Genomic DNA, 24,589 nt, shown 5'->3' with positions numbered 1-24,589 from the left:
AGGTAAACAACTAGCAGGGAACAGAACAAGCATGCAGAAGAGATGCTGACAGGCTGTAGTAAAATACTGAATGTTTGACTTTGGGCATACTCAGTACATCAGACTGCTTCATTTAGAATGACTTACTACTCGGGTAAAATAAGGTCCTTGTGTGCCAAACAGGCTGACTGATTAAGACAGTTTGAATGTTACACTGCTGTTTTCCCGACTCAATCCTGCTCAAAAATATCTGGGATTGTCAAACAAGGCTAAATATGAATGCATGTTCCAAGTCTGCATTTGCTGCCACAGCTGTTCCTCTGGGCGTGCAGAGGGAGAAAAATAGCTACTATGGAGATTTTTCTCAAAGGCATCATCCCATTTATCATATTATTCCAACCACCACAGACTCACCCAGGGGGACAGCCAGTCCTGCAGACAAAGGCATAATTCCTGCCCAGCAGCCTTTCCCGTGTTTGTGAAGGGAAGGTGGGCTCAGACACAATGCAGCGCAGGAAGGCTGACCTGGGTCCCTCTGCCGGGTGCAGGATGGGAGACGGCACAGAGGGGCCCTTTGTCGGTTTTATTTTAGTCTTGGCACTTGTGCTTGCAAAGAGCTCTCCCAGTTCAGAAGGTTTTCACCTAATCCAGCCACAATTACCAAAATAACCTTGACGCCTCAGTTTTTCCTCCCCAGCAGAGTTGGCTAAATATACACCAGCATGTCTGGAGGTACAAGACCCTGATCCCAAAAAATAAAATAAACTACAGAATATTGAATGTTATGTTTCATGTTGAATAATATGAAAGAGAGAAGAAAAATGTGGACAGTTTGGTATTCTTTTTACTTACCCTTCTCCCCAAACAAAATACATATGATTTTGGATAACATCTACCTAAAACTCAAGATAACAGCAACTAAATTCCAAAAACTAAAACACAATATAGTGAATTTGTATTCATCAACTACTTCATTCAGTCAAAATTACAGCTCATTTTAATTATGCCCATATAATATGGACAAAATTACAACTACTGCTATTTATGTATCAAAATCTTCTAGGAAAATGAAGTCTTCCAATGGGTAAGTACTTTGACCTGAAATTAAGTCTTCAACTCTCCTCCAACTCTCCCCCACCTTCGATGGACCACACGAATCTTTTCCTCCTCTGAACTACAAACCAGCCCCTATGGTCAGGCCAATTCCTTCGCACAAATTCTATGGGCCTGATTCTATGCTGCTCAATGCTACCTTTTTAAGTATAGCTTATCTTTCCAAACAGAATCTGTGATTCTTGTCAGCTGTGATAAACATCCTACTAAACTTGGGTGTTCGCCTCACACTCCCACACCATGCACAGTGTTTATGGACTAATAGACTCAACCACAGGACAGAATGAGTCATTCAGATTCCTAAAAACACTCTCTGGGCAAAGCACAGAACAGATGAGAGGGTGCAGGGCCGGAAGTGAATACAGTTCTCCACAAGTGCAGGGAGTAGCCATCTGGCCCAGATAAACTGGCCAGAACACTGGTCTCAACAGTTCTCATCAGCTTTTGCCAAAGCACATCCCTAAACCAGGCCCAATAAAACCACTGAGTATCCCAGAGGCTGGGGTTCTCAAATTTCAGAGTACAGAGGAATCACCTAGTGCACTTACTTGATGGGAGGGCTGGCCCCACTCCTAGCAACTGATTCACCAGGCTTAGGGTCCAGAGAAGGCATCTGCATTTGAACCCAGCAATCCTGGGAGATTCCGATAAAGAGGGTCTTAAGGCTGCCTCTGCGAAACACTGACATGCTTAACTTAATTGTCCCTCATACCTGACTGCACATCAGATCAACTGGGTCCATCATCACCTGAGATTCCAAGAAATCAGCTTGAGGCAAGATTTGGAAGTATTTAAAAAACAACAACAAACTGCCCCAGGTGAATGATGTGCAGCCAATGGCGAGGCAGCTCTGGCCACTTTAGTGGACCTGACTCCCATCCACATTTTGCCTCCACAATGAAGCTGTTTCTGCTCTCAGACTGAAGCAGAGCCAACACTTAACGGCCCATGTGCTGAGGGCTTTGTGAGAAGGCCTCCAATGGCAGGCAGAGTAACAACGCAACAGGGAAAGCTGTTTTGTTCTTTAAAGATGATGAAAGGAGTGGTGGGAAGGGGCAGGAAAAAGATGGAAACTGGGACTGTTTGAATTTAACTTACTGCCTCCTCCCCATTTAAAAAAAAATCAATGTCTTAAGAAATCCCTCTACCTATAACACAAGTACACATTTTCAAAAGTAACCCTTAAAAAACAGGTTAAACTAGAAAGCAAAGTGCAAAAGATATTCTAAAAAGACCTCAGAAACATGTTTATATTATTCAAAGAAATACTGTAGAAAAAGAGCTTAAGTGCTTAAAAATTATAAGTTGTCCCCCGACAGATGAAAAGGTATGACATTTATAATGCATTTAACTTCTTAAAAAGAAACACAACAGAACTTATACATTAAAATGGCATTATCCCCTGAAAGCATTCATCATATGAAGCATGCACATATATTTTCTTAGTGTTGCCACTGGATGAATGTTTTGGAGTTCTCTCCTAGAATTATAATGAGTATTTCTCCTAACTCAATGTTTCGAGAAAATCTTACATAACAAACACTGTCTTTATTCAATTGTAAAAACTTCAACACTGGGAAGCAGTATAAAATACACCCTGTGTTTCAGCTGAATCTCACTCTGAGAATGACATACTATGGCAAGTTTGGTTCTATTTCCATGTCATAAAACTATCCTCACAGTACCCACCCCTAACCCAGTTTAGGGCAAAAAACAGAGAGAGGAGGTGAAATGTCTGCTTTTGCTGTGGGATGATCCAGGTTATTATAATAGACTAGAGGCCCAATGCACGCAATTCGTGCAAGAGTAGGCCTTCGCAGCCCCAGCTGCCCCGCAGCCCCGCCCACTGGTCGTTCTAGAAGGTCGTTCCACTGTCTGGTCTAATTAGCACATTATCTCTTTATTATATAAGATGCTTGAATTCTGAACTGAGCAAAAATCATTTCTGTACTTAAGCCATTACTCCAAGGATTCAGCTCACGATGAGCAAGGCCAAACTATAAAGACATCTTTTGGCCTAAGTGCTGTTTAGGAATCTTGATCCCTTCAGGAGCTGTTTAGGTTCTGTGAGATTCTGCTCCTAGCTCCAGTTCTAAGAGATATGAGTTTTCCTGGAGATAAAAATGCATTCTCCAGGGATCTGGTCTTCACATTTTGAGTAGTCCTTTGGTAAGGTGGAAATGAGCAATTTTAACAAGGATTCTAATATGCATGGTCCCAGAGCCAACCTAGAGAAACACTACCCCAAGCACAGGCAGAAAGATTATGATCCAACGTCTACATTTCTAAGTAGAAAAAAACTCTTGCTCTCATCCTACTCTAAAGCCCCTTTGTCTGTGGTCTGATGTTCAGCAGGGCATTCTGATTTACTGAACTTTGTCATCTTTTTCTCCATCTTCCCTTTTAGACCCACAAATACGATTTTGCCCACATGGTTTGAAGGTCACTGGGAGCAGACTGTAGCTTGGACAGGATTCTTCCTTCTGCTATACTTGTGATAATATTCCAGAGCCTAGCATGCAGAGAACGCACAGGAAAAGCTTCTAGGCTATTTTAAACTTAATGCAGATGCCCCAATGTGCTTCTTTTAAAAGCTTAAAATGCAATATAAATATTACATCTTATAATTCCGTGGAAGTGCTAGGCCAGTCATCTCTGATTAGTTCTCCGCCTGTCATCTACCAGTTTCTGAATTAACTTCATTCACATAATTAAGGAAATCTGCACCGCTAGGCTGGACAAAGGGGCTGCAGACCCCATACCTAGTCACACAGTGCCCTCCATATGATAAGCGCTCACACAAATAAAAAAGCAACAAAAAAGGGTGCTCTCCTCTTGTATCCAGTTTCTCTTTGAAGATACAATGGAAGGGGTGGAAGCAACAGTCCCAATGGCAAAGCCTGAGAGATCACAATGTTCATTCATTTATTCATTTATCCAATTATTTAAACAACTAATATTTAATGGACCCTGATTATCTGTCAGATAATTTGGCTAAAGGTAAGAGACGAAGTGAGGAAAAGAGGCACGGTGTTTGCCTGCTATGATCTAATCTCGTAATTCAGGAGGAGAGGTATCATAAAAGCATTGGGATTTTTAATATCAATTTAATGTTACTGTCAATTTATATTTAATATTAATGCGCATTTAAAATATTATTTAGTATTAATTTATATTTACTATATTTAATGCTTTAATTATTAATATTAATATTATTTATTGTTAATAAGCACTATCTGTGATACCCAACACTGACCACCACGCCCAGGGTAGGGAGAGTCTGCAAGTGGGAAGGGCAGGTTGTTGATTTTTCCTTTACTTGCCTCCATTAACCTTTTTATAATGACCATATACTGCTTTTATAATTTAAAAAAAATCTCAAGGTGAAATAAACTTGGACACAAAATGAGTAAAACACAATTCTTAAAGGGTCTGGGAGGAAGGAACATTATCTGTCTGTGGTCCTTAACATGGAATAAGCAGGCCTAGGAGTCCACTCTGGTCCCAACCACAGGTAATGCCCAGACTCCAGAAAAAGAATATTGGTGACTGCTTACCCCCACCTTTTGCCTTCTGGGTCTGCCTCACTTTGGCAGCGGCAATGCCTGGATGGCTCATTTCCACAGCAGACACTGATCAAACACATACACACTATGACTGGAGAGTTATGAAATTCCTCCATTAATTATACATCACAGTTAGCTGTCCAAGACACACACCACCATGGTAATTGCTCACATCCCATAGAACTGGCAGACGCAACAGGAAACGGTGACTGCTGTTGTTTCCGCCAGGAAATGGTGATTGCTGGTGTTTTTCAAGCCGTCCTCTGATCTCTCAAAGAGACTCAAGGAAAAGCATTAAAAAAAAAAAAACAACCATGGTGTGTGTGAACCACTTCTGATATCGCCTTTGCTGTCACAGATGACCTCTCAGATGCCAAACAAATCCGATGGAAACGTTTCCGTCCACACTTACTGAGGGTTCTGCCCATTTTACACGGCAGCCTTCCTGGATGTGCTTCCCTGCCCCTGGTTCCGGAGTTAAGCTCTTGTGATTCTTCTGTTTCTCTGCCTGTTCCTTCCCAGTCTCTCCCGAGTTTCTTTTCAGCAGTGCTTTGATGCTGTTAGTCCCCAAGGTCCTACCTTTCTACATCCATGATACCTCCATCCATTAACCTGAAAGCTTTAGCGCTAGAGCCCATGGGATCCTCTTTGATGTTTAACGTGATGGCACTGCTCAGCCATTCTCTTGCTGGCCCTTTTCTGCAATACCAGTCAACACCGCTGACAAGTCCTCCTGCTGGTCCTCCTCAGAATCTTACAAGGGCCCCCTTTCTCTGTTCTCCCTTAAATCATGGTATTCTGAGGGCTCATCCACCTGCCCTTCCAATTCCATAGCCTCTCCATCTCCATGAGTGGCCTCATTCACACCCATAGCTTCCACCATCACCCACACAAGGATGACTCCCAACACTATCTCCTGCTAAATTCTCCCCTGAGCCTCAGTCCCCTACTAGTATAGTGGGCTGTCCACTAAACATCTCCATTTGTACATCCCAAAGGCATCTCACCCTCCACATGCCCACAAAGAGACTCATCTTTCCCCTCAGACCTGATGTTTTCCTCAGTGTCTTGTTTCTCTCCTGTGCTGGGAGTGGTGGTTTATCCCAGACCCAGGCCTCTCACTCCCCCTCCCTCCACATCCAGCAAGCTTCCCACTTGTCACCCTCATGCCTGGTCCAGCACCTCCCTTTCTCCTGCTCTCCTCTGTAGTCCTTCCACTTCATATGGATGCCTGGGCTCCTGCATCCTGCCCTCAATCAACTCCAGGCTCCCTGCTATTGCCAGGGTGATATGGAGCCACTCACTCCCCTGCTGGAACCCCTTTCCCAGCTCCCCACAGCTTTCAATAAAACGTTCCTTAGCAGAGCACATCAGCCCTTCATGGTCTCACTGCCATCTACCTCTCTAGCTTCATCTCCTGCCTGTACTCCAGTAATATCTTGTATTTTCCAAATTCACCACACTATTTCAGACCTTCAGACATACATGCATGTTACTTCATCTGCCCAGAAATGTCCTTCCCACACGTCTTTCTTTACTTGCTACTTGTTCCTCATCTTTTCCAGGAAGCCTTCTTCAGACTCCTCCTTTTCCCAGGAATGATCCAGACACCCCGCCCGCGGCTTCCTCCAGGTATTCCTCTGAGACAGGACTTCCCACCCTGCCATGCCATCACAGATGGAGTTAGTCCTTTCACCTTTGAACCCAAACCCTTCAAGAGCCATCACTAAACTGACTTGCTATCTCAGGCTCCTAGTACAGAAATTAAATATCTGGTGCTGGTTAAATACTCAAGAAATAGATACAACTCATCCTAAAATTCTGCCCCTGCTCCTATGTCCCTATCTCAGTGAAGCATGCATTCTAGCCAAGACTTCAACAGTGCATTGCTATACTTTTCATAATGAAATATGCTGCCTTCATTTAGAATATTGCTTGGAGGTTATTTCTTAGCATCTGGATCCCTAAAAAAGGCCAGAACAGTTGCTAGCACAGCAAAGAGGAATTTTGGAGATAAGAATAAATTCAACTGGCAGTAGGAAAGGGCTCATCTGAAGACTACAGCATCTACTCAGGAAATGCCAGAGACCTACAAGGAGATCTCTTTGCCATGCTCCAATTGGTCACACCTAAAGGCTGACCAGTCCATGCCAAAAGCCAAAGGCAGCGGCCTTGATATAGAGCAATGGTAGTAGTTCCCTTTTGTCTCTAATTACCAATGTGCAAAACCCCTGGAGAGAGTGAAGATCTAAAAGAAGTGTGTGCTGGGAGGAGGGGGGAGCATGGGGCAAGTAGGCACTTATTGAAACAAAGGTGCTCCCTGTGATTGAGAGAAAGCACATTCCCAGGGCGTCTGACTTGACCTATGGCTAACTTCAAAGTGTGTAGGCCCTTGCCATGCTGTGTCCTGTCAGTTCCTAGTCATTTTAACTGTGACACACTCATCAATGACCACTTAGGTGAAGAAGTGAGGAGCACCAATGACTCACTCAGTTCCCGTAGGTGCTTGCTGCCTTGACTTAGTCTAGGCCTCTGCTGAGAGATCTGAGTCCCTGCAGCCCCTCTGGCATTACTCGCCACCCTCGGCCCCCTTCTGGGCTGCCTTTTGCTGTGGACATGTGTCCGGTTGTTGGCACTTGGTCCTCCTATTTTTGTCTAATTTGCTCAGAACCACTTGTTCATCTTCACCCACCACTCATTAGCCTTTCTGAATTGGGAGGCCTATTCTTTAACATTTTGCAACAAAGGTTGAATAACACAGTTAAATACTTCAAGACACCAACTATTAATGTGTAGTGGTACTTTCACCAAGTACCTTCACAAACAAAACATATGTTATGTAAACAAAGATCTGACTGCTCCAGGGTACCTTAAGAGCAGCTGAGCATTTACGCTTGGTCTGCTTCTGCCCACATTCTTTCCGAATGTTCCTCTGTAACTACATGGCCCAAGGGGTAATCGTGCCTCCCTAATTTATTTCAACACGAGAATCCTAAATCAGATAGAGACTTCTAAACTGCTTACTGGCCTCTTTTTTCACTCTGACTGGTTGACTTTTAACTTACCACGTCCTTCTGGAAATTCCCCTATCTTGCCGGTTCCCTGACTTATACGAATCCCACCTTTGAAACCTATTTGCGTTAGTCACAGATCAGTTCTTTTGGTCACCAGAAAGAGAAATATGTAATCGCTAGTGATTAATCCACCTTTTTAAAAACACTTAACCATTTAACAATAGTGGTATGGGAAATTGTTAACAATCTGTGTTAAGTGAATAAAAGAGAGATATTTTATTTACATGTTGTATGTTTTCAATTTTGTGAATCAAGTTAACAAAACAGGAAAAAGATAAAATATACAAAACATTGATGATGATTATTTCTAGGTAGTAGGATATAAAATTCTTATGTTGGAGAGATAGAATTGTGATTTTGAAGTCTAACAAACCTGGGATCAAAGACCAGCTCTACTACTCACTAGCCATGCAACCAAAGACAGAGTTTTTAACCTGAGACTGGGTTTTCTCACCTCCAAGAAGACCTTACTTCTAAGAGATGGTTTAAGGATTAATTGAGAAAATACACAGGAAGTAATTAGCCTCATAGGTGGTAGACTTGAGTAAGCATCCAATAAGTATTCTGATGATAAAGATGTATAATGATAAAAGATTTACATAGTTCTCTTGGTTTTTCATCAGTGTTTCTTTATGTTTCACTACTATTCATTTTCAACAATAAACATGTGCTTTAAAAATGTAATTCACTTTGTCTACATACAGCAAGAAAAAAAAGGAACCGTGCTAAATTGTTGCTACTTGATGCTACAAAGTAGTAAGTAGTTCAAAGAGGGAAACTTTCCGGCTGCTCTAGACAGAGCCTCATGGTGAGATGAACCCTGGTGGGTTAATCAGCGGAGAGCCATCAAGTTGCCAGGTCAGTGACAGTTTGCTCAGAGAAGATAAGGCTGTAGTAATGTGTGCCGCACTAAGAAAATTCAAGTGACCAATCTGAATGCCAGTGGCACTGGGCACTGATTCATCGGGTCAGCATGTCACCTCTCTTCAGCCTCCACATTGAGAACTACCGCATCACAGCACTTGAGAATATTCACACCCAGAGAAAAGAACATGGGATACTCTTATTCATTAGCAAGTAGAGGTGACAGTCATGTCACTAAGGGAGGGCTATACCCGCTTCCAAGGGACCTGGGATGTTCATGTTGTCTAGCCTCATTACTTTTCTTTCCAAGGTAAAACCCCAGTCTTAGTTTTTGGCTTTCCTTGTTCTACCCTTCCAGCAACTCACCAATCTTTTGCCAAAACAGCACAACAATGACCTTAGAAGTATTATATCAGAGCTTACTGAGAAAGCCCTATTATCCCTCATTAGATGGTATTCCATTTCTGGCCATTAAAGATTTACAAAGCATCTTTTAGGATGGGCCACTTCCACAGATGGTTCAATTCACTCACTATGAAGATCTCTATAGGTTTAATGTCTTAGAATGACTTTTCCCTGTTTTGATCTCCAAATTCACAGAGTTCCTAGTCATAATATTGTCTCCATCCTTTCTCGAACATAGACTAAAACTATCAGCCCTACCTGTATCACCTTCAATATGCTTCCCCCAAAATTAAAAGTGCCACTCTTCTTGTTTTATTTCAGCTCCACCGCTGTCTAGAAGTTTGATTTGGGCTCACATCACAACTTTTTCAAGCCTCCGTTTCCTCATCGGTCATCCTAAGGTGCTTCTACCCATCTCACAGGATTAGTACGTGGATTAGATAAAACGGCACATACAATGCCTGGTGTTATGGTACTCAGTATCTAGACATCACTTCAGGTAGCTACCTACCCTCATCTGAACCGCTCCATCCTTCAAACCTACTTGTGGCCTCATCCCACCGTATTCTTACTCTCACAGTGCTAGTTCAGAGCTCCAGAACCCAAAATGAAAGGCGATAATAGGAGGAGCTGTTCATTAAGTATAGACACTGTTCTAAGTACTTTACATGCACAGTCTCGTTCAAGGGTCACAATAACTCTATGAAGTGGGTACTATTATAGTCTCCATTTTACAGATGGCACAGAGAGGTTAAGTAACTTGTCTGAGATGGGGATTCCTGCCTTGAAAATCTTTAATGCTGCCATACTACCTACAGCGAGTGCTTCAACAACCACTCCACAAACATAAACTTTAATTTTCAAATCATACTTTAAACCAGATTGTAAAAGTTCCCCTCCAAAAATCATGTATACTTACATAGGTTTTATGCTATTAGCAAATCAGTGTCCATCAATCATGTTAATCTATGTCTGGGTTTATACTTTTGTGCAGATGTGGGAAGAAAGGCTACCCTGTCCTCTTTAGGCATGCATCTATATTTTCTCTGGATGTGTCACTCATGGAAGGTTGTTACAGTACAACAGAACTGTGTGTGTGTGTGTGTGTGTGTGTGTGTGTGTGTGTGTGTGTGTGTGTGAGAGAGAGAGAGAGAGAGAGAGAGAGAGAGAGAGAGAGAGAGAGAGAGAGATCAGTGACAAAGTCATACAAACCCAGCAATCAATTAAATGCCAGTTGTGGCAGTTGATGCTAGTACCTTACCAACAGCTAGATTTCTCTTCTTCATGTACAAATAGTTAACTGCATTTCCCAGATCCTTTCAATTAGGTTGGGGACATAAAATTGGCCAACAGAACATGGATGGAAATGATGCACACCACTTCTTGACATGGCCCACAAAAATCATCTACGTAAAATCTCCCATTTTCTCTCCCGCCCACAAGGACCCTGGAGTCCACTATAGAATGAAGATGTGACATCAAAAGAAGGAAGACACCTAGATCTCTGTGTACAGCAGAGCCTCTCACCTTCCAGCTCCACATTCCACACCCCTGCCCCCCCCCGCCACCCCCCCCCACCCACACACACACACAGTAAGTTAAGCAGAAATAAAGTTTCTCATTGTGTTGAGCCCTTCAGATTTTGGCATTTTTAAAAAATCAACAGGTAGTCTATCTCGACTAAAGCAAAGAGCTTAGCAATTCATCTGGCAGAGCAGATCCTTTACAACACAGCAGTAGTCAGCTCTACAAGAAAAAAATCCCATGACAACTCACAGAGTTTTAGTGCACATTGTCATGTATTGGGTGTTTCTTGATTTTTTTTTATGAATCTTAAAATATCAAGTGAATATCTATCAGACAAGCACTGAGATAGTGGACTATCTTGCTGACTCTGTTAATCTATTACAAACATTTGAAAAGATTTTTCCAGTAACAATGACAGTTAAGGATTCCACTCATTAACTCCCTCCAAATTTGCAACTAAAGTATGAGAATTTGTCTTAATGTCTTTAATTGACTCTTAGAAAGAGAAGAAGGGAGAGGGAGAAAAAGAGAAACATCAATGTGAGAGTGAAACATTGGCCGGCCGCCTCTTGCATACCCCCTATCAGGGATTGAGCCCACAATACAGGAATGTGCCCTGACAGGAAATTGAACCAGCAACCTTTTGGTGCATGGGATGACACCCAACCAACTGTTCATAGCAGCTAAAATATGAGAATTTTTAAAGACTGCCTGATTTCAAACTCAAACCAAAAGTGCCCCCATTCCTCCTTCAAGCCTGTCTCACATCAGTTATAGTTACCTCTCTGCATGCCCTGAGCACTTTATAAAACAGTATAACAGGTGTTAATGTGCAGTTCCTTACATCTGTTGTGCCTGTAGATTTAAGGAAGAGAAGAATTCAGCAAAAAGCCTTCCACAAATATAGTAATTGCTCAATAAATTTTGCTTGAAGCAAAAAACATTAGTAATTCTAAAATACAGTGATAACTCTAAGCATTTTTTAAAGTCCAGGGTCCAAAGCTCTTTCAAACTGAATAAGAATTCAGAATCTTGCCCTAGCTGGTTTGGCTCAGTGGATAGAGCATTGGCCTGCGGAATGAAGGGTCCCAGGTTCGATTCCAGGTCAAGGGCATGTACCTTGGTTGCAGGCACATCCCCAGTGGGAGGTGTGCAGGAGGCAGCTGATCAATGTTTCTTTCTCATCTATGTTTCTAACTATCTCTCTCCCTTCCTCTCTGTAAAAAAAAAAAAAAATCAATAAAATATACTTTAAAAAAAAAGAATTAAGAATCTTAGTTCATTATTTGCTTTGAGCAGATGTATTAAGTTGAGGATTTATTCAACACTTATAAAACAATCTTAAAAATCAAATCATTTCCATATATAACCCTCAAGTTGCACTTCTTAGTACTGCTCCTCATTTACTCTTTCCTTCTTGGGGCCTCCATCCCTTTCTAAAAGGTGTCTCTTCTAGCTTTACAAGCTCAGTGCACTGTTTGCAATCACAGTAGCAAGCTGCTGTCACCTTCCTGACAAAGAGAGGCATCAGGCCCCAGCTGCCTGGAGGCTCAGCATCACTTGGCTCCAGCCAGATTCCCATGACAAAAGAGGTGGCCTCAAAATCAAAATGAAGCAATATGGCCTTCGTTCTCCATCACTTTCAGAACTGGAAACTGTCAAACGTTACCTACATGAATTGCCTAATTAAAAAGTGAGCAAAAACTGTCACATGTTGGGGTTTTGTTTTATTTCAGGAGAACCCTCTGTGGTTATCTTTGCTTCTCTAATTCAGCCTATTTTGTGCAAATCCACCATTGTTTTGGAAAACTCAGCATCTAACACAGAGCACAGCTTGTAAAGAAGGATGAATGAATGAAGTAGGGAGGGAGGGGGGAAGAAGATAAGAAGCTACTTAAAATAGACAAAGCATTCAGAGAACCTGGGACTAACTGAAGAGCTTGTTGACCTAAAAAATATATTCAGAGGTGTTGTTCTCAAACTCAGAGGTTACCATCTCTATTACAAAACTGCTAATTAAAAAAAAAAAAAAGCAGGAGAGAAATAAAAGTTATATAAACCTACAACTTATTCAGCACAGTCACAATTTTTCTAATAAATTAACCATATTAACATAATAAAAAGTAACAATAGTTTACTCTCTTTTTTTTTAATTGCCAGCTGAGGCAGATTTTTAGTAACATAACATTTTCAGTGTCCTGGTTTATTTTCCTAAGTTGGCATTAAATAACCTTTGGTTGTGTTTAAAAACAAATCCATTCTAAAAAGTGAAACTACTAGTCGGAAGATAAGCAAAATAATATACTATTAATTTGAAAGAGCTCCAAAAACATTTTGGTAAAGGCATTGTTGTAAGAAATTCCCTTCTGCCCGGCCCAGTTTGGCTCAGTGGTTAGAGTGCCAGACCACGGAGTGAAGGGTCTCGTGTCCGAAATCAGGTTGTTAGCAGGTTTGATTCCCAGCCCTGGTCCAGGCATGTGCAGGATACAGCCAATCCATGTGTCTCTCTCACCTCAATGTTTCTCTCCCCACTCCTGGCCCTCCTCCTTCTCTTCCACTCTCTCTAAAAATCAATAGAAAAAATATCCTCAGGTGGGAATGCAGACTAGTGCAGCCGCTGTGGAAAAAAGTATGGAATTTCCCCAAAAAATTAAAAACAGAACTCCCGTTTGACCCAGTAATCCCACTTCTAGGAATACATCCCAAGAAATCAGAAATACCAATCAGAAAGCATATACGCACCCCTATGTGCATAGCAGCACAATTTACCATAGCTAAAATTTGGAAACAGCCTAAATGCCCAACAGCAGATGAGTGGATCAGAAAACTGGTACATCTACACAATGGAATGCTACGCTGCTGTAAAAAAGAAGGAATTTTTACCATTTGCAACAGCATGGATGGACCTGGAGAGCATTATGCTAAGCAAAATAATCCAGTCAGAGAAAAATAAATATCACATGATCTCACTCATTTGTGGAATATAATGAACAACATAAAGTGATGAACAAAAACAGATCCAGAGACACAGAAGCATCGAACAGACCGTCAAATCTCAGAGGGAAGGCAGCAGAGATGGGGGTGATAAGAGATCAACCAAAGGACTTGTATGCATGCACATACTAGTAAGCATAACCAATGGAAACAGACAGTAGAGGGGTGAGGGCCTGTGCTGGAGGTGGGAGCGGGCGGGGAGAGGTCAATGGGGGGAAAAGGACATATATGTAATACTTTCAACAATAAAGAATTAAAAAATAAGTAAATAGATAGACAGATAAATAAATAAATAAATAGTCTATTCCTGTACTGTTTGTTATACTGGCCACCACCAAGTGGGGGTATACCATGGATTTCAAAAACTTCCTATAAAAAAGTTAAATACCTGTCATAAATTTTTATATTGCTTGTACGTTTTGGGTAAACTGGGTCAAATAAAATACATCATTAAAATGGAAAAAAAAACACCATTAACAATTTGTAACATCATATTGGGATGGATTTTTAGGTTTATTTGCTAAAATATCATTGATATTTCTTTACAAAGTCTAAGAAAAGATAGGGAGGGATATATTTGTAAAGTTTATCCCAACATTTTCAGTTTGATAAGATATCTATACGTCGTCATATTTAAATAATGCTCTCTGGAAAAACTGTTTTTAGAATGAAAAGGTGATCAGAAAATATCACAGAAGAGCACTCTCTTTCCTCCTCCAATTTAAGAATAATTAATATCATCTGGAACTAAAATGAGAGTCGAAGGCAATATTTTTTCTATATCAACCCCTGTTCCTGACAAGAGAAGGTCAAGTTAAAAAGAGAAAGAGTTCGTGATAGGGCAGAGGCCCTATCTGCAAAGGCAAGAAAGCACACTGGGTTGGAAACTGTCAAGCTCTCCATCCACAAGGCAGAGTGGCACTGTGGGCTCTGCTTCACTGCATGCCTCCTGTAGCACTGGAACCTCACAGCCTCACCCACCATAGTATTAGCCATGGGCAGTGTGCTGAACAGAGCACTGAACTTGGGCTTGAATCAGGCTTGCCTGTGGCAAGTATGAAGTCTACATGGGTGAAAACTGGCTTCTGCCTCACGTATGGCATAGGTATACATAGGGATTAAAAAAATTAAAAAGCTAACTGTTCACAACTAAGTAGGAAGACTTCTACTGTACACTGGATTTGTTGCTTGCCAGAAAGAACTTTTTTTCAGGGCATACTCAGAAACACCAGACGATGTTATACAAGGTCATTTGGGCAGGCTTCAAAACTGGCTTTAGATTTCATTAAACAACCCATAGCTACAGACCACAGACACTGATCAGCATCTCATGGGTGGACAGAAACCAATTAACCCAAGCCTTTAATCAAAGTCTAGCCTCCACACTTTGTGGGATGATGACCCTACTGGTAGAAGGCTGTTTATCCTTGTCCTGGTGCTAGGAATGATTTGTACTAAAATATCTTTTAGTTGCTTATTAACGCAAGTTTGCAAAGGAACTAGCCAGCATGTGCAGACTGGCCATGTTTCCTGAATGCAATGTGAAATAAACTCGAGGCCTCACTGGCATGATATGCTACTTCAGTCAGTGCTTCCTTAACTTTGCGATCACAGTTCACCTTCACCATGTTTGCCATACTGGTGGTATAGCATGTGTATTCTGTATCTTTTACCTCATTCTTTTAAAACAACTTTTAAAAATTTGAATGAGATTTATTTTTAAAGGAAGCAAATTTCTTTAAATCACTAACATGAATAAGAGCTATCACCCCAAGATACAGAAGGTAAATGTAAAATAAATATAACTATAACAGTGTAGTAGTGTTACTAAATTTTACAGAAGGCAACCAAAAGGAATAATTTTAAAGGGTAACTTTCTCACAAAGTTTCTATATTAGAAACTGCTGTTTTGCAGTACCACTTAAAGTCATCTCTAGCAGCACCAGTGGTGTATGCCTTACACTTTGGGAAAACTAAACTAAATGGATAATGATACAGTACCGTGATGTCAGTCAAATTACAGCATAGACTATAAAATTCAAATTACTAAGCCTTGGGGCAGGATTCATTATGCACCAAGAAAGTCTGCCCTAGATTCTTGGATAACAAGATAGTACCACAGGGTAATAATTCTTCTCACATACCCAGGATTATTGTCCTCGAACAGCTGAGAACTAGTGAGCAGAGAAAGACCAAGTCCAGGCTTTAAGGCATGTGCATGTCACCACAGAAATCTGCTTCAGACCTTCATACAAAACCTGTATGCTTTTTTAGTCATTTAACAGCATATTCAGAGACCAATTTCATCTACTCCATCCTTCCATCTATGTTTAGAGGAAACAGTTTATTTTATTACATATAAATTTTAGCTATTTGCCTTAGTTAAAAAAAAGAATCCACCAAGTCAGGACACGAGAAGTCGGGCATGCTCCTCGCCTCTCCCTGGCTTGTAAGGAGGCAGGCTTTGTCCCATTCTTTCCCAGAACAAGACCCAGCACTGTGGGTGGGGCCTGTCCAAGATCAGGAGGTGGTGAGTGGCAGGACCCAGGCTCCCACCAGAGTCCCCTCTGCAGAGCACATCTAGCCATTCTGGAGACAAAACTGTACACACTGTGCTCATTCCAAGCCTCTCTACTTTCACCTCAGAAAAAGTCCCCACAGACTATATATAACCATAAGCATCACCCTGTCTCCCGAAGCTCACTCTTCTCTCTTCTTAACACAACACACAATTCCCTTGACTTTGTGCCTGAAATATCTGAAAACAAAGCCACAAAGTCAGGGTTTGGAGGTCCTGGCAGCTCTTCTTGGCCTAGGAAATGAGCCTGTAAAAACTTCTCTCCTCCTCATTTACAGATTTTTTTTTTTTTTTTTGAGAGAAACACAAAACCTTTCTTTTCTCTGCCATTTGAGCAAAGGAACATCAGGAAAGGTCTAATTTTGCTCCTAGAATCAAAGCCAATGTGAGCTTAAGATGGCTCTAGCATCTCACCCTTTACCAGGAATATCCTGAAGGCTGCCCACGTTCCCCATGGGAAGGTACAGGGGTGCCAGGAGCTGGGTGAACTTGTGACCACACACAGCTGCTGGAGGAAGCCCAGTAGGGGACTCGTGGGCGATGACATCTAAGAGCTTGCTACTCAGTGTGCACAGTGGACCAGCAGGGTCGGCATCCTCTGGGAGCTCTCAGCAAAGCAGAATCTCAAGCCCCACTCCCGAACTACTGCATCAGAGTCTGCATTTTAACAACACCCTGTGGTAATTCACTGCATGCTCAAGTTTGACAAGCGCTGATCCCATGGACTTGAGTAGTCTGAGACCAGCATCCTGCCTTCTTCCTCCATGGTCAAGCAATGCTAAATTCCTACATCAGGAATTAAGGAAGTCAGTAAAAGCCCCCCTCTGGCAATGGCCAGCCCTGGGAAGGGCCCTGATACAACTCAGGGACTCAAAGGAACAACCTCTGATCATGGAGGGGGTTGCTCAACTGGTGCAAGAGAAGACAAGAGACTCATACAGGCTTCCAGGCCTGAGCCCCAAACCCTTACCAATGCCTGCACCCACACAAAGGAGGGGTTCTCACACTCTCAGACTGCAGATTTTGTGACTTTTATTTACCTACTCAGTTGCCTAGGAAATTCACATTACCATGATTTTTACCTGTAAACAAATGAGAGGAAGCACAGTGACACCTGCCTGACCTGGAAATAGCCCAAGACCCATGTTCCTATTGGTTAGAATGAACGATGACTTTGTTCTGCTCGGTCATCTCTGCAGTGTGTTCATAGCCTCACAGAAAGCCCGACCCCTGCCATCCTCTGGTGTGCTGCCCACTGCCCCCCTGCACTCCAGCACACACCTTCACGCTGCGGAGCCAGAGCGGACAGGGGCAGTTAACTCCCCTCAGCATATCTAAAAGAACCTGACCGAGAAGGTAAAAGACCTGCAGGATCCCTCACAAAACGACCACAAACGTGCGAAGGGAAGGCTGAAAGGACAGAGTGAAGAGAGGAGGAGAGAAGGCCTTTTTGTGTCCTGACACTGACTACGGTGAAAGCTTAGCTTCTTTTATCAACTTGCTGGGAGGCATGAATGCACACAGAGGCAGGTAGTCCTTCTTTCTAGGTACGAATGTTTGAAAAGAAATAGTTGATGTGGGAACTGGTAAAAGTGGTGACCAACAATGCCGACTTTCTACAGAGCATCCCGTCCCATTAGAGTTATTCGCATAACTGGGGACTTTCAAGCTCTATGTTTTCTCTCCTCCAAATAATCAAAGGCAACACTTCTCCTTCTCAAGTATTTCTGGCCTCCTGCTTCTTTTCCTTTCTAATGCCATTTTCAAAATTGCTATTTTATTTCTTCGGATTATATGATTTGTGACAATTTTACGAAGTCACTGCTTCCTTGCAAATTTAATAGCCTTTATAACTGAGATCATTGCTAAGGCAAGAGAGAGCAGGTTGAGTTATGTATTCCTTAGATAAGCGTGAGACAGGACAGCCTTAGAAGCAATTCTGGCCTCCGACACCGCGCCAACTATACACTCCAGTGTAAGGGAAAGTGCTCACCAACCGCGTCTGTGCTGAGCTGAGGAGCAGAGCCATGCTTTGCACTGCTTGACACCCCTGTCCCAGGGCAGCTAATCTTTAGGGTGCCCAGTGACCTATGACTGGTTTTAAAAGATGATCTGTTTGACAAATTCCTCACTGAGAAATCTGTCAAGCAGACACCACAGCAGGAGCAGAAGCCAAAAAGTAGGTGGAGAAAGACCACAACAAACTGGTTGTGGAGAGGCCAGTTCCAGGAGAGCAGGTCGACAGGGAGAGATGGAACACCCACAGACAGAAGCAGACGCACTAAGAAGAGGCCAGGAAACCCCGAAGGCGATGTCTGATGCGAGCCCTATGCCAATGCTCTCGGATGTCAGCTCCACCCCCTCCTTACCATCAAATCCCCTTTCCCTGAGCAGATCTGGGTCCCATGCAACCAAATAAGCCACCGTAAAACATGCCCCCACAATAAGTATTTTCTTCACTTTTTCCAGTACTTCCTGGTAAGAAATAATTCTCATGAAAAATAAAAGTAGACCCTATCTTAAGAAACATATGGCTTAACTTATAGACAGTTTCCAATTTATCGAATGTAATAGGGAACAGCAATTTAAAAGCTATTAAAAGTAGGGGGGTTCAATCATTTTTGTTTCACCATGTTTTCAATCAAGTACTGATTATCATTGCTGCCCTATAACAATGACCCCAAAAAATAGTGTATCTGGGCCTTGGAGTTGCTGTGGAAGACAGGAGACTGGAAGATCCAGACCTGATGTTCATTGAGAAGAAACGTAGAGAATTTTAGAGAAAAACAAAACAGGTATGCAATATGAGAGAAAAAGATTATCCTTTTTATAAATAACTCAGAGTATATTGGAGCCTATCCAGAGGAATTATACCAGAGCCCTTGCAAGAACTGAATCCCATCACTTAAGACAGGACCACTGGGATCTGCCACTTTAACTTAGAGTATTAATCAAATACGCAATAACAAGCAGGGTTACCAACCAACTCAGGGAGTGCTCTAAGGGCTATGAAGCGCAAGGTTAAACCAGGGTCCCCGTTTAAATATAACACAAACTCCAGTGGGCAGGCCCACCAGTGGCCTAATTAGAAATAAATTAAACTAGCAGATGCCTGAACAGCAAGCAGGTCTGTTCACTGCAGGAAGACAGATTCTGAGCCACAGGCCAAGGAGCCAGCCCCTCCCCAGGGAGTGTCCCCTCGCCTCAACAGCCCCTCTGTGCTGGACAGATGACCACACCACCAGTCCTCAATGTCACATTCAGGAATATGAGGGAGCCAGATTACATAATTTCTCAGACAACACTCTAACTCTTGAGAAAGTTATCATTCAAAAACTGTATTATGGCCCAGCCAGTGTGGCTCAGTGGTTGAGCATCAACCCAGGAACCAAGAGGTCTCCGATTAGATTCCTGTGACTCGATCCCCAGTAGGGGGCATGCAGGAGATGACCGATGATGTTTCCCTCTCATGTTTCTACCTTTCTACCTCTCTTCCTTCCTCTCTCTCTAAAAAATCAGTAAAAACATATTTAAAAATAAATAAAAACTGTGCTATGAAAAGTTTTTGGTAAATACTTTGTAAGTTAACTAAACTATTCAATAATGGCATTAATTTCATCTCAAAATTTATACATAGCTTTCCCATAACCATCAGGTGAAGTTCCTCCAATAGCCTTTATCCACTTCTGTTTATTAAAATTCCCCTCCCCCCACCACAACATCAGAATAGACAAATGGACAACTCAAGTGGAATCTTCTTACCATTTCGGGACACATCAAGTTCCACCAGCTGCATGAAGTTTGCTATTTCTGGAGGGAGCCGCTGAATTTCATTATCACTAAGTCCAAGCTTTCGTAATTTGACTAGCTGGAAAAATTGCTGAAAAACAAAACAGTTTCACATAAGTCTCATATATATATTTGCAACATAAACTTTTTGTCCAATACAAAATTTAAAGCAATATGTCTTTTGAAAATTAATGAGAATTATACCAATATCAATTTCCTGATTTTGATACTGTACTATAGTAATATGAAGATATTACCACTGGGTTAAACTGAGTACAAAAGAGATTTCTGTTCTATTTTTGCAACTCCCTTATTAATCTACTAGAGGCCCAGTGCACAAAATTCATGCACTCGGGGGTGAGGTGTCCCTCAGCCCGGCATGCGCCCTCTCACAGTCTGGGAGCCCTCAGGGGACGTCCGACTGATGGCTTAGGCCCACTCCCCAGGACATCCTTAGAGCTGCTGTGCTCGCCAGCCATGAGCCTTGCTTCTGGCTGAGTGGCGCTCCCCATGGGAGTGCACTGACCACCAGGAGTCAGCTCCTGCGTTGAGTGGGATTGGGCCAAAACGTGCTCTCCGACATCCCCCAAGGGGTCCCGGATTGCAAGAGGGCGCAGGCCAGGTCAAGTGACCCCACTGGTGCTCTATCAGCGGGCCAGGGAGGGATGCAGGAGTTTGGCCAGCCAGGGAGGGACTGCGGGAGGGCTCCAGGGCTTATCCGGCCTGTCTTGCTCATTCCTGATCGGCCAGACCCTAGCAGCAAGCTAACCTACAGGTTGGAGTGTCAGCCCCCTGGTGGTCAGTGCATGTCATAGCAAGCAGTTGGGCAGCCTTAGCATATCATTAGCATATTACGCTTTGATTGGTTGACCGGACGACCAGACGACCGGACACTTAGAATATTAGGCTTTTATTATATAGGATAATTAAAAGTTTTTAAAAATGAGTAAGTAACTCAATGAAAATAATAAGTACTCCTTCAAGCTATCAGGTAGGTGGTCACTTATTTTCTACTTATGAAAGCTGATGTTAAATCTGCAATATTAAATAAACATATAAAAAATTAGAATAAAATATTTTAAGATATTTTTAAAAGGAATAACTACACATCAGGAAATATACAAATATCTGCCAAAAAAATGTATCATGCAGAAAAAATTTATTTTGATAAATCTAAAAAAGAGTCCACACTGATACCTCCATTAATCATGGCAGACTGAGCACATTCCTTTTTTCCCACACTCTTTAAAAACTACTAAAATGACATGAAAATAATTTATACAATCATAAAAATATGGAATAAACTCATGAAGACAATTAAAACTGAGAGGGAACAAGAGCACAAATTAGATATGCAGCAAAATCCTTGAAGCTAGAAAACAGATGAACAAATAGTAACTAATAAAGAAACAAGCTGAAATTTAAGCCTCTGGAGTAGACAATAAGAAATTATGTCCAGGTACGGTAGGAAAAGAAACTGGTTTTTAAAAAAATATGCAAAGAATAGTTAGGTCCCCATATTCTCTTCTCTACTCTGCATATCCAGACAGGAGACTGAGAATTTCCCTTCTGGAAGAGTTGACTCTCAGCACAGCTGAGGGCAGGGGTGAGGCACCTCCTAAAAACAGGGGGACTGAATCAAAGCCTGCTCAGTGAAATCCCACCAGCCTTTTCCCACAGCCAGACTCCCAGACATGAGGACAGACCTACAGACATAGATTATACTACTAGAGATGCCCCACCCATGTACAGAGTTTCCAATTATCTTTTTCTTCCCTTCAACTCATTTTTAAAAAGCCACAGATCTCCAGACACTTGAGGAAAGCTCCTAACATGCAAAAAGGAAAGTGTGCAAGCGCACACACCTCAGAAGAAACAAATATGATGTGGGAAGCAGAAAAAATTTCATCACCCAAGAATATACTTAATACCCTCAGAGAAATAAGAGACGAGGCAACATAATTCCATTTTTTTTTAAAAAGCTACAAAGAAAAAATAAGCTTTTATAAATTACAACTTATTATAGAATCAACAAAAACCTCCAATAAAAGACGTGAAAATTAAAGTTAAAATCTTTCAGAAGGTAGAATAAAAATACACTGGGGTAGGTGGGAAAATGGGAGAGAAAAGACAGGAAAATCAGGGGGTCAGTCTAGAAGGTACTACACTCTACTAATAGGTATCCAAAGAGAGAAAACACAGGGGCCTACAGAACATGCATTTCTAGTTTGAAAGAGCCCAACAGGTGGCCAATAAAATGAATGAAAACAGATACCAAGGAATATTGTAGAGTTTCAGAATTCCAGAAAGAAGATTCGCAGTTTCCATACACCAGGGGATGGGAGATGGGGAATTATAGAAAAAAATTGGGAATCAAAATAGCACTGGAATTAACAGCAGCCTTGAAGTGAGAAGGCAATGGAGTGATTCCTTCAAAATTCAAAAAGAAAATTATCCCCAACCTAAAACTGCATACCCAGCTAAACTATCAATCAAATATGATGATAGAAGACATTTTCAAATATGCATGGTCTCTAAAAATATACCTTTCTTATACCTTATTTCAGGAATCTGCCAAAATTTATAAGTAAATTTAAAGGAGTAGGACCTGAGACCCAGAAATCAATCAACAAAACAAACAGAGAGACAAAAAACATGCCCAAGATAAAATAGTGAACGAAATTCTAAGATGTCAGCCACACAAGCAGGCCCTACTAGCAACCAGTCCACATGGAGAAAATAATAAGGCTCTCATAGGAAAGATCTGAAAACAAACAAACACATACAGATTTGAAAGATTATATGATGTGTTTAGAAGTAGTGAGATGATTTGTTTGGTGATAAATTAGAAATAGAAATAGAGAAAAAAAAGCAAGGAAAAGGAAGGGAGTTATTAATTCCAGAGAAAATATAAAGTATAAGAAGATATAATCACAATATAAATATAAGATTTGGTTATGAATAATACTTATAGTCATTATATTTTAACTAGAAGCCCAGTGCATGACATTCATGCACTCGGGGGTGAGGGGGAGGGTCCCTCAGCCCGGCCTGTGCCCTCTCACAGTCCAGGAGCCCTCGGGAGATGTCCAACTGACATGGACGTGGGAGAGGCTCCTGCCACCACCTCTGCCCTCATCAGCTGTGAGCTGTGAGCCCAGCCATTTAACAAGTGGGAGGCAAACATCAGTAGAAATCTACAAGAGATGAGGGTTCTCAAAGCCACAAACTGGAGTGAAAAGGGGAAAGGCAAGAGGCTGCTGTTCCTCAGTGTCACAATACATGGTTTACTGAATTTTTTAAAATATTGCACCTATTACTTTGCTAAAATTAGAAATCACATTTACAAAGGAAAAAGTCTCCACTAAGATAACAGGGTATTCCGAATGTGGATAATTTTGAAGGATGCCAATCTACACTAATAAAAGAGAAACATGCAAATTGACCATCACTCTGCTACACCCACCAGCCAATCAGAGTGAGTATGCAAATTAACCCAACAAAGATGGCGGTTAATTTGCATATGCAGATGCGGAGTGAAGACTCAAGACAGCATAGAAGGAAGAAGGAGGGAAAGCGGAAAGTGTGGCAGTGGTGGCAGCAGGTGGGAAAGCACGAGGCAGCAGCCGCTGCAGGAGGGAAAGTGCGGGGGACGGGGGCGGGGGCGGGGGTGGCAGTGGCAGGAGGAAAAGCGTGGGGTGGGGGGCAGAGGCGGCGGGAGGAAAGCCCGCCTGGGCGGGCTTCGCTCAGACCACAGGAAGCCCTGTTCTTGCAGGAATCTTCCTGCAACAGGTCTCTAATATTTAATAAGTTGTTTTTATTTTAATTAATAAATTTGGTAAAAGAAATTATATACGTACATGATCAAAAAAAAACTACCATCTTTTTTTTCTTGTGCTTTTTTATTGCTTTATTTCAATTTTAATTTTTTTAAATTAGTTTACATTCAATATTATTTTGTATTAGTTTCAAGTATACAGCATAGAGGTTAGGCAATCAAATACTTTACAAAGTGTTCCCCCTGATTTCCAGTACCCACCTAGCACCATACATAGTTATTATAATATTGTTGAATATATCCCCTATGCTGTACTTTACATCCCCATGACTATTTTGTAACAACCCATCTGTCCCTCTCCATCCCTTCACCTTTTCTATCCAGTCCCCCAACCCCGTTTCCTCTGACAACCATCAGCCTGTTAAATGCACACCGTCTTTCGGAAAGCAATTGGGTAACCCATAAAACATAAGTCTTCAAATCCACTGACATAATGACACTTTAAACACGGTCCTTGTAATATAATTGAAAATAAGAAAAAACAAGCTACTATGTATGATATGCTTTGTGTTATCAGGAAAAATGGAAAACACATGTCAAATATGGGAAATGACTAGCATGTTAATGAATAATTTGATATTAAGCAAACAACAAAAATGGTTACTATAAAGGCCACAGTGCTTGAAAAAGATTTACAATGCAAATATAATTTTTAAAGGAAACAAAACTGCAGTTACACTGTAAAAAAGTATGTGTGCATGTTGACAGGAAGAAAACAGGGGGAAAAGTTATACTAGGTAAAAAGGAAAATGCATAAAACAACTTAAATTTTTATTTAAAAAGAAAGGTATTTTAAAATAAAATGCACTATGAATCTCTGAAAATGAATGCTAGCACTTAGCTGTATATTATAATGAAAGTG

At 41.6% G+C, this 24,589-nt stretch overlaps 1 protein-coding gene across 4 annotated transcripts in view; it reads right to left on the bottom strand.

The window, feature by feature from the left end:
- Nucleotides 1-24,589, bottom strand: part of LRRC1 (leucine rich repeat containing 1) — a 130,757-nt gene that overhangs the window by 57,584 nt on the left and 48,584 nt on the right. For 3 of the 4 annotated variants that reach the window (XM_008144759.3, XM_028144106.2, XM_054721666.1), the window contains exon 2: nt 19,863-19,980. In XM_008144759.3, the coding sequence (XP_008142981.1) occupies nt 19,863-19,980 (118 nt within the window). Of the gene's footprint in view, nt 1-11,309; nt 11,335-19,862; nt 19,981-24,589 lie in introns of those variants that run through there. The other variant, XM_054721667.1, reaches the window with a different exon arrangement.

This window comes from Eptesicus fuscus, chromosome 10 (assembly GCF_027574615.1).
Source record: "Eptesicus fuscus isolate TK198812 chromosome 10, DD_ASM_mEF_20220401, whole genome shotgun sequence".
NCBI classification, from domain to species: domain Eukaryota; kingdom Metazoa; phylum Chordata; class Mammalia; order Chiroptera; family Vespertilionidae; genus Eptesicus; species Eptesicus fuscus.
The sequence above is the reverse complement of the archived record's forward strand: the minus strand, read 5'-3'. Positions and strand labels throughout refer to the sequence as shown.